General features: G+C 42.7%; 1 protein-coding gene across 1 annotated transcript in view; it reads left to right on the top strand.

The window, feature by feature from the left end:
- Positions 1 to 1,925: 1,925 nt before the first annotated feature.
- Positions 1,926 to 11,133, top strand: part of LOC103738029 (neuropeptide S receptor) — a gene marked incomplete at its 3' end in the record, with an annotated part of 190,433 nt that continues 181,225 nt past the window's right edge. Inside the window, exon 1 of the mRNA XM_008837834.1 lies at positions 1,926 to 2,233. Coding sequence (XP_008836056.1) covers positions 2,087 to 2,233 — 147 coding nt within the window. The remainder of the gene's footprint in view (positions 2,234 to 11,133) is intronic.

Genomic DNA, 11,133 nt, shown 5'->3' with positions numbered 1-11,133 from the left:
ATTTTCATTGCTCTATAGTATTTCACTGCATAACTGCATGGAAATTTATTCACCAGACTGACAGGCATGTGAATAGCTTTTGATTTCAGATGTGTCATTGATTTTCGTCCCCATGAATGTTTAAGTTGCTTTCAACCTAAAAGGTTACAGAGGATTCTTTTTGGGTGTCTTCTTGTACATAGATGTAAATGTTTACTAGACCACTAGGAGAGAGAAAATGGCACACTAGGAAAGTCTCACTGCCCACAGCAACCACCCTTTTCTCTCCCACCGCACCATCACTCTGTCACCTAACTAGTTTCTGCCCTATCTCAGAAGTTTCTCACAAAATTTGAGAAATATTTTTGAAGTGAAACATCCTCTAGGAAAATACACGTATTGTAAGAGCGCAACGATGAATTTCTGCCAAACTGAACACATTGAAGTTGCCCAGATAGAGAAAGAAAATCACCAACGTCCACAAATGGCATGGAACATCAAGGTGACCCCAACTTTATTTGACTCTACCTAATTGTTCTCTGAAGCCACTGTATTCACCTAAGTTACATCAGAAATGAAAACATATGCTTATGTTTCCTCAATCTTGTCAACATTTGGGGAGTAGTTGTACCCTAGTTTTCACTGTGCTCATGGGTTAAAGTTCCATTTAAACTGCTTTCCTTAATTGCTAACGTGTTGGAGAATTTCCCCGTGTTTATTTGTCAGCTGGATTCCCCGTCAGTGAAAATGTTTTGCCACTGAGTCACTGTTTAAGTCACTGTTTAGTTTTGACCTTTCTCTCATGGCACACTTACCCAGAACCCACTGACTTCTGCCTGGTAATAAGTAAGTTATGCTAAAGACCTCCCAGGAGATTCCCTGGGTCCTGCTCTTTTCTGATGGAAAGCCTACTACAGTCTTTACCAGAGGCAATAGAGCAATGGCTGACCTGTGGGGCCCACAGACTGGCTTCTGTGTACAGGATCAGGTGCTGGGTTTGCCATATAGGTGGTTGGGCACCTATTGCTTTGCACCTGGCCTGCTACCTTACTGCTGTCAATCTCATGTCCTGGTGAGCATCTGAGACTGGATGCACATCAATCAGCTTGTGTTGCACTAAATCACAACCACGAGGAAATTCAGGAGAGATGGCTTACCACTCATTGGCTTCACCAGCCGTGGGGTGTTGAGTAAGTCATTTCTCACCTTGAATCCAGTCCCTTCTAGGTGCAAACATAAAAGTCACTTTCTTCAGTACCTCAAGGCTGTTTTGAGAATTAAATGAAAGAACAGTAATTGTATTTTATGAGATCGCTTGTGAAGCAGTCTCTTTACTTGGGTGCTTGCCTGCTCCTCTCTGTAGCACCAATGGAAGTGGCCATCGTCCCCATTCTTCCCCCACCCTGAGGGATGATCCCAGGCAGGAGTTGAGGTGGAGGGGATGGTGAGTTCTCACCCTTTGTCATATCATGAGAGACAGTGACTTCCTGACAAACATGGACCAGAACTTCCAAGCAATGTCCTGTGAAAACTTCAGCAGGAATCTGGGTGCTGCTTGCCTCCACTTACTGAAGTAAAGTGCACACTACCAGAGAATCCCAAGTCAGAAAGCAACCTCACTCAAACAAACATAACTCTGACTGGTTTCAGAAATGCAGACATGACCTGAATTAATGGACCTGCCGAATATCTTCATTTTTGCTTTGTGGAAGCTGGAACCAAGGTGAGGGTCTGCTGCACAAGTCAGGAAAAGCACAACCAGTGAGGGAGTCCCTTCCAGGGAGCCCGTGGATGGCCTCGGGGGCTGCTCTCAGGATGAGGCCAGGCCTAGGCAAGGCTGCGGGGTGGTGAGGGCAGAGCTGGCTGCTACATTGTAACTGCAGAGGAGTGCAGCACGTGGATCGTCCTTGTCGTCAGGCAGAGCTCTTCAGTGAGGTGGGCTCAGAGAGGGCTCTATGCCTCTGCTCAGGCAAGAAATAGCCAGAAGCCTTGGGAGACAGAAGAGGTGTAAGCTATCGGCAGCTGCTTCTGGACTCTCAGGAGGCCAACTGAACTCTCTTGTCCTGCTGCAGGTTCAGGGACAGTGAGTTTCAAGCCTGCCTGAGCCATGCCAGTCAGCCTCACAGAGGGCAGCTCCCATGCCAACCAGACCGTGCCGGTGCTGGATTCTTCCCCAGTGGCTTGCACTGAAACCGTGACTTTCACTGAAGTGCTGGCGGGGGAGGAGTGGGGCTCCTTCTATTCCTCCTTTAAGGTAAGCGCTCTGGCTTCTACTCTGAGCACTGGTGTTAAATAATGGAACAGGTGGGACTGAAGAGGGCTGCGAAAGTACTGTAACCGGGGCTAGGAATAGCCTCCTTTTTTTTTTTAAGTAAGGAAGCAGGGGAAATTCCCCAACCTCATGAGCTTAAATATAGATTTTTCAAAGTGTGCAAAGACCAGTGCTATCGTTCCTTATGTATACAAATGTGTTTTGCTGCTGCTGCTGCTGCTACAAAAACTTACAAATTGTAACATTAGCGAGATTTTTACTTTCCCTGTTCCTCTGGGTGAGAGCACTTTTAATTAGCCCTGGAACAGTGTTCAAAGTGTCTGTTTCTAATAGAAATGGGAAATTTCCTAAAAACAGACATTTCTCCTAAATGAGTGTTCGCTGTTTGAGTGATAAGGGCTTTGCTAGGAACATCAGAGGTATGGAAAGCCACATCCTCAGGGACAGTGACTGATACCAGTGAAGACACAGGACAGGAAGACAGAGGATTACTTTGTTGCTTCTTCTTACATTACCGAGAAGTTAATTCTTCCGCAAAGGAGAATAAATGAAAAGGGTAGGAGTTTTGTGTTTCACTCTCCTAGGCTTCAAGAGCTGAGAACTCCTAATTAAGCTAATAATGTCCCTTATTTTGAAAAAAGAGCTTTTAGATAGGAACAAATAAGGTACCTAGAAAATATGAGCTCACTACTTCACACCCACAAAAGCTGGATTGTGGGGCTGATTCATACACTGCTGTCTGCCTAACATTGCCCTAAGTCACAGGCATCAAACTGTTCCTTTATATCCAAAGAAAACTTTCAGGTAAATTTCAGTCCTTGCTCTGCTGTTGTTACTATTCTTCCTCATCCCCTGGCTGTTCTTGAAATGATTTGGTTTTTACACAAGGACAAAAGATTACAGTGACATCCACCCCTCTATTACAGGTTACTAGAGGTTATGTTTTTGTTTTTTGTTTGTTTTTTTTTTTCAAACTCTCAGAATAAAACTTTCCGCAGGGAGCTGTCCAGGAAATCAGCCAGCTTCTTTAAGGGCAGAGCCCCCTACAGCAAAGAATAGCTGGCTTCCAGAGACCCAGTCCCCACGTCCCCTCCTAAGCAGTGAGACTTTGTTGCCATTGACCAGTTTGAACAATGCCTTTTCTGGAATCAGCCTGCATTCCCAGAGTGGATCTTGGTGGGCTTTGTGTACCCAGGAAGCTCAGCCTCCTTGGTACTGCCACCCCTGTTGCCTTTGATGTTTATAAAACACGACAGCAAGCAGACTGTGAGAGACTGGCCCTCCCAAAAGGGATAATAATAGGCAATGAGGACATGGTTTTCAGGCTCAGGCAAGAAGCACTCTCAGCTGAAGACTTATTTGCCATTCTGAATCCCACCTGAGGGGATGTTTTGAATATACCAATGAACAAATCCCTGCTCTCTGGCTGTCCATTAGTATTTACACCCCTGTCCCTGCAACATCGCAGCTAGACTACAGGGTTGAATCCTCTGTGTATCATTCCTGCAGTGAGGCTTGTGGACAGTGGACAAAGAGAAGCAGAGAGGAGCTGTGTCCACTGAAAGCCAGGAGCTTTCAATGTTCTGATTCATTTGTGACAAACACATGCATTACTAAAATGGTGATTTTTCAGATACACAGAAATCTGGGGCAAAGTTTTGGTCCCCCTGCTTCGATTCCTTCTTGTAACTTTTTTTCTGCCACTGCCTTTCAGCCATTTCAACACACTCTTGATACAGAAGCAATAGAAATGCAAACCCTTGGTAGCAGTGGTTCCTTTCATCCCACATAAATCTAATGAAAACTTGCCAAAGCAATGTCCCATTTACTGCTTCCTGAATGCATCCCTTTAATTCCTACTGTCTTTACAAAAGGCAGTAAAGGAAAAATAAAATAGAAATGATGACAACCATAAAATAGAAATAGCAGCAACAGCAGTAGCTGGACATCCCACATGCTCAGTCTTGGTACCAAGAGCCTTGCTGTGTGACCTGTTTGAATTAGCTCTTGTCGTACTTAGATTTATAGCATGAACACATGGTTTCCATCTTCATCTGGGTTCATCTAAGTTCTGCCTCTTCTTTGAGGCTCAGCAGGGGCTGCTTCCTCCTGAAAACCCGCCACTTAGCTCTTCAGCTTGAGCAGGCTTTTGGACTGTGTGTCTTCTTCCTATTTCATGCACCTATCTGGGCCGGCTGCTGCAGTGTTTGTTGAATGGGTCATCCTCTCTGAGCTAAATATATTGGTTCCACATTCCCTCTCAGAACTACCACTGCGATAGGCACATGTAAACATTTATAGCATGAACCAAGCATAGTGGTATTTCCATTTATTCACCAACATTTGTTAGAATGGAAACAGAAAATTTGCTTTTTCCTTGAAAAAAGTGAGGGAAACTGGTTAGCCACCATTCATCCCACCAGTACCAGCCCTGCCTGATCTTGGCCAGCAGTACTCACCAACAGCCAGTTCACATTCTACCCCATTTCAAAGCCAATGGGATGGAAGTCAGTTACGGATCCCCATGGATGCAGCACTGAGATCGTGGTACTGGGGCTGCCCCCCCCATGCCAAACTAAGAAACCCTTAGGTAATTCTGCCCATTCCATTATAGCCTGACCCAGTCTCTATTCTCTTAGCCCTGGGTTCTAAGTAGCTACCTAGTGTTCCTGTTCTTCTCTGACCCCAAAGATCTGTTGGCAGGAGGCAAAATATTCCTGTCTGTCTTTTGGACCTCCATTCACAAGCTTAGAGTTCTCTCCTTCCTCTCATCTCCACAGCCAATTCTAGCTTCAGCTCTCGTTGTCCTGTCCTGCTGTGTAGTTCAAAAAATGGGCTCCCAAAAATCTCGGAAGAGAGGTTGGAGTGAGCTTGCCTTCCCCTACTCCCCACCCTGGTCTTCTCTGAGAGCTGTGCATGTCTAAGCCATGTAACTGTACTCTGGAGATTTTCAGCCAAAGCTATGCTTCACAGTTTCCATTTTCTTCTAGCCCCAAAGTGCCATTCCATTTATCTCCCTACTGCTGTGAGGCCCTAACACTGAGGGATTATTTGATCTTTGAGAATCTACAGGTTGTCAAGGACCTACCTAGTTCATGAAAAAGTACACAGTTCTGTCTAAAAAGAAGACAAAGGTGAAATATTTTACACAAAAGCCTTTTATCTTGCAGGTAAATTTGTTATCAATGTTTCCAGAACTTCTTGTTCTGAGTGATGAGAGACCTAATTTAAAGAAAGTGGGAGGGAGATGTGTCTGAATTAGTAAATTAACTAAATCATAAAATAATGCAAATGAAACCAGTATTGTTACTCTTGGGTGTGCAGGGTGGGGTGGGGGACAGAAACCAAAACAGCTAAGTATTACCTAATCATGAGCTTTCATTAAATCTCCTTCAGTGCATAGCTACAAATGATATGCAATTAGTCTAACTATTGTTTGCATGTAAATGGCTACTCCTGAGTGCTCAAGGGCCATTGGACACAGTTGGTTCCCTCCGTATGTCAACCCCCTCAACCACACTGTTCTACTGGTAATTTTCTAAACATATCTTTCCTCCTCCACTAATATAACCAAAGTAAACTTTAGATTCATCCTGCTCCAGTTATCTCACACGGTGATTGAACAAAGACTCTACTTAGGACATTTTTGCATACTGTGTGTACTGTGCTTGGTTCCTTTACATTTAAGTGGACAGCTCATTTCTAGATCTTGCATCTGCCTGCCCTGCACCAATATTTTTACCTTCTTTGGCTCTCTCAGTTCAACTTCTCCGAAAGCCCCCCTTCACCCACAGCACCTCCACAGGCCTTCTGGAATCCTCTGCCTGCCTTGGAACCCATGGTACATTTCTTAGAATCCAGGAGCCTACAGTTCCTGACTATCTAATTTCCTGCTGCAATTTGTAATAAAAGTATCACACATCTGCATCATGCACTTTTAAATTCTCTTCTAATTGGTTTCCTTCAACATGTTCATTTGAGTTTCTACAGTTGCATACTATGGCTGCTCTTAAAGGAATTCCTACTTAGTTTTGCTCAGGGAAATGCTTATTAAAGTTCTGTTCCTTCCTGTTCTGCTGTGCTATACAAACTCACACACCACTGTTCCAATCCTCCACATGGGATGGGCTTGATCATGCATTCTGTCCAATTTCATCCAGTGTAGCCAAGAATGACACACATATTGCTGATCACTTCCTGAGGGTGGCATATGATTGCCCAGCTATTCATTAGTGCATGTGAAAGGAAATTGTCTTCAGCTAAACCTCTCTACATTATTAAGAGATAGGATGTCAAGAAGCATAATTTCAGTTAATTCAGAATAAATTTGGTCATTGGAGAGCTTTTCAGTTTAGGAAGGATTTCTCATGCACTGGCCTAAGGAAACCAGGATGATCCTCTATGTGTGTGGGCATGGCAGTGGTAGGAGACTAGCATTTGGGAATGAGGAAGTTTGCTGAAAAGAAGTGTCCTATCGACCCTCAAGAGTGCTTATCCTTTTCTGGACCCCTGTCAGGATCCCGCTCTGGCTCAAAGGCATTGTCCTTTGTCATAATTCCTTCAGATTCCTGATCCTTGACCCCTTTCTCCTTTTCTCTTTGCTGGTTACATTTCCACAAACAAACAGGGAGTGGAAATTCTGACATCTCTAACCAGCTCTGGGCTGCAGGAAGCAGTGGTCCTGTCTCTGGACCTTTCTATGCTACATTTTCATCTTAACTTTACATCTTCATGACATCTGGGAAAATCCAGAGGCTGCCATTCCCTGGTTCCTCCTGATTCTTCCCATCCTATGCTCTCCTCATTTGCTAGGTGCTCTTTCTTCCTCTCTTCGTCATGGGAAGAGAATCAATGCAATATTTTCTCCAGTGTCCAAATCTCTCCACATTTTTCCTCACATCTTGCACTACAACTGCAACATTCAACATGCCTGTCTCCTCACCCAGCTTTCTCTGTCATGAAGGAATTATGTCCTGTGCTCTTCCATGTTTACTGTCCCAGGCTTTCTGCTCTAAACTATCAAAAGATTAAAAGGCACATCTTGTGCAGTGGGAAAAAAAAATCACTTCCCTTCCAGCTATTTACATTACCCATGATGTGTTCAGAGGCCCAGTGTTGACTTCTTTCTGGTCCAGTCTACTATGGTACAGTCAAGGTTGTATCCTAAGGGCCATGGGTACATGGGCTGAAAGTGGAAGAAGCACGTCCATTGATGCTTCAAAATGTCACCCTGTCATCCTGGAAATAACTTCCTGTTTGTGTAGTGGGTGGCAGTGCTTCTTGCTATAGGCTCAAGTGGATGAGAAATGTCACTTTTTTTTCTTCAACTAAGCTTAACTTCTCTCTGAGTCTCAGGAAGAAGTAGCTAAGCCATCACCAGGTAAAGCTGGATTTTCAAGTTTTCTCCGACGTTTCATGGCTAGAATGATGTGACTGTGAGCACATTGCTGCGGGCTTCAGTCACAAGCCTACCTGTTGCTGTGCAGCTGGGCCCCTCGAGGTTTACTTCCTCCTCTGACAAATGAAGCTTTAACAAATGGTCCTGCAGAGGACTGTTGGGAAGCGTTAAGGGATAAAATGCTTATAAAGTTTTTTTAAGAGCAGCAAATGGCTTAGAATAGTGTTTAACTTCAGCACTTGCATTCCCAGTAAATAATCCTTTCACTCTTTTCATGAGGCTACTTGATGAGACACAAGTTAGTGCTGCTGTCTCTAGAGAGAAAGGTTAGAAAGGCCTGGAAACGACCCAGAGCACTGGAAATATTGGCAGCAATGTAGCTAGGTGTGTGTCCTCAGATGACGGCATGCATTGAGCTTTTCTTTCCCTTTTGATTTCAATTTTAATTATATATCAAAATCATAGAATAAAATATTGAAGGGATATTTGGGGGAAGATTTCACTTGTTTGTCATCTGATGTTAGCTTAATGGCACTACATGGAGGGCTTGTTGCCCAGATGAGAAATTCTATGCTACCCGGAAAGTAAATGGACTGCTACTGAGGAAAGAAAATATTTTTAGGGCACAGTAGAGTAGAATTACTGAGGTCACAATGAAATTATAAAGAATAATTGGAGTTCTTCTTTTCCTACTTAAGCAGTACCAGCGCCTACCTTAAAAATGATGAATCTCTTGATATCGTCAGCATTTCAGTTTGCAAAATGATTTTCCATTTCAATGATTTGTATTCAAACTTCTACTCAGCTCTCATGGATGTCAACAGGGCCTTCTCTTTTCTAATCAGATATAAAAATGAAAACTAGGAAAAGTTAAAGGCAGAAATTTCCTAAAAATTAAAACAGCATAAAGGCAAAACAAAAATAGGATTCTAAGCCGATCTGAGGACTGACCAAGCTCTGTAACAATGAATGCCAAGCCTGGAAACTCAGTGGTTTAATATACCTGATTATTTCTCTCACATCAGAGTTGTAAGCAGGTCAGTCTGTGGTTAAATCTTCAGATAAGTAGCTTCCAGGAGAGATGACCTTCCCTGTCTCCTGCTGACTGTAAACGGAAATGACTCAGGACTCCACCCTGACCCCAGTGGATCAGGAATCTCTTCATGACTGATGGGCATGGGAAAAGCACCCTCTAGGAAGGCTCCATGCAGGCTTGAGACCTTCCCTTGATCCACAACTTCTACAAGCTGTGACCCCAAGCCTTTCTGCCCTGCTGGCCTTTCACTCCTGTTCATGCCACACCTTGGGCTCCTTCTCACACCCTGCACTGCGTGCCCCAGGATTTCTCACCACCTTTGTCTTATGATACTGCTCTAATCTTGATCACAGCCTCTTTTGTGAAGCCTTCAGATTTATTCAGTGTCCAAGAGCATAACTATCCTTGTGCTCCAAAAGCACTTAACATCTATGTGCAAAAGGGTTCCTCTCTTCATTTGTATTTTCATTCATGGGAAATAAATGCACAAATATACATGCAGGCATGTGCTTAATATCAGTCATTTAGGGCATCTTCAGAACCTGCTTAGTGCCTGATGTGTTGTCAATAAATATTCTGTTTAATGAAAGCATATCTCAAGGAATAATCTGTTTAATAAGTTTACATCTACTGCCCCAATAAGTTTGTGGAGATGGGTTAGGATGGATGAGGTCTTTAACCTTATTCATAAACCATCTGGTTTGAATTTTAAAAATTCAAATTAACCCTGTACTCCATAAACTGGATGGTGATGCACACCTATAATCCTAGCCTCTATGGAGGCAGAAGGATCAGAAGTTCAAGGTCATCCTCAGCTAGCAAGTCAATGAGAAGATTGTAGGAGTTTCTAGAAGTTAGAACTCTTTACTTCTGTCATGTAAGTTCCACAGTCACTCAGGCCTCTGAACTACAAAAGGGATCTCCAACAGCACTGGACTCCCAGTCACATACAGACATTGGATTCACAGGCTTGCTCCAAAATATTACTCACTTAAGCCATGAGTTAGGAAACAATGAAAAGGAACATTGTGTGTGTTCAAATGCCAGCTGCCCTTCAATCATCTGCTATTGTAGACAATAGCCTTAGGTGATACATAGCAATCCACATAAAAAAAAAAAGAAGATATTCTTTGGGAAGAATAAATTTGATTCCTTCTCATATACATTTTGTCCATTTTGAGATTTTTGGGGGGCTAGATTGGGTAAAAATGCAGAGGGTTTTCAAGACCACAGGAACTATTACCCATAATATCATTTAAAAATATTTACAGAATGCTAATTCCACCAGACTTTGTCTCTTCCATTGATCATGATTTATTTCTTTATTAATCACATATAAGATAAATTATGACATTAAAGCTAAATTATTCTAGTATAACATGCAAGCCCAAACCATCATGTTTTAATGTCTATTTCCTATGCAAGTCACTCACTGTCACAAGGTGGTAAGGGGCTTCTGCCCATTACAGACTCTCGGGGACCCAGTCAGATAGATGTTCCACCCATCACAGGCTTCTTGAATCCTAAAGTCAAGAGAGGAAGAGAAGGGAAGGGGGAAGAAATAAGGAAGGATAAAGAATGAGGGTGGGGAGAGGAAGAGAGAAATATGTTCATATTAAAAATAATTCAAATGTTCATGTAAAGAAACAGATGCAGCCTTGTTTGGGGGAGTCCCTCACCCCCAGGCTTGCCCAAAGCCTTTCTCCCAGGTCTGTGGCTGGGTTCTACACCCTAAAGTTAGTACATTACACATGACAGAGCAGCCTGTGGGATTGGGGAAACCAGAAGCAGGAAAGAACATGCTAAGGAAAGGCCAGAGACTGAGCAGGAATGATAGGACTTTGACAGGAAGAGTCCTCCATCAGTCTCCAGTGAGCGTCAATCCACACTTATTATTATAGACTCCATGAGACAAGCAGGAATTCAGTGACAGAAAATAGTCTGTCCTGAAAATAAAATCTTGGAGCAAATGCAAGCTTCATTAAAGAAAATTACCAAAAGTGTAAGAAAGTGATGAATATTTTGTCAATAAAAACAGTTGTGGGGTTGGGTGGGTATGTGATGGATCTTACCTCACATGAAGTTTAAAGATAAATATCAGCTAGATTAATAAATTTTTTAATTTTTTTAGAAGAAGCATTTCATTACAGCTTTAACATACTTAATAAAAATTTCCAGGTTCTTAATTTTAATGGGAATGTTTCTAGTTTTTTTTTTCCATTTAGAATGATGTTGGCTGTGGGTTTGTTGTATACAGCTTTAATTATGTTGAGGTATGTTCCCTCCAGTGAAATTCTCTCTAGGACTTTAAACATAAAAGCATGTTGAATTTTGTCAAAGGCCTTCTCTGCATCTATTGAGATGACCATGTGGTTCTTGTCATTGAGCCCATTTATGTGACTTATGACATTTATTGACTTACGTATATTGAACCATCCCTGCATCTCT

The sequence above is a fragment of the Nannospalax galili genome, unplaced genomic scaffold (genome assembly GCF_000622305.1).
Source record: "Nannospalax galili isolate Female #2095 unplaced genomic scaffold, S.galili_v1.0 scaffold739, whole genome shotgun sequence".
NCBI classification, from domain to species: domain Eukaryota; kingdom Metazoa; phylum Chordata; class Mammalia; order Rodentia; family Spalacidae; genus Nannospalax; species Nannospalax galili.
The sequence above is the reverse complement of the archived record's forward strand: the minus strand, read 5'-3'. Positions and strand labels throughout refer to the sequence as shown.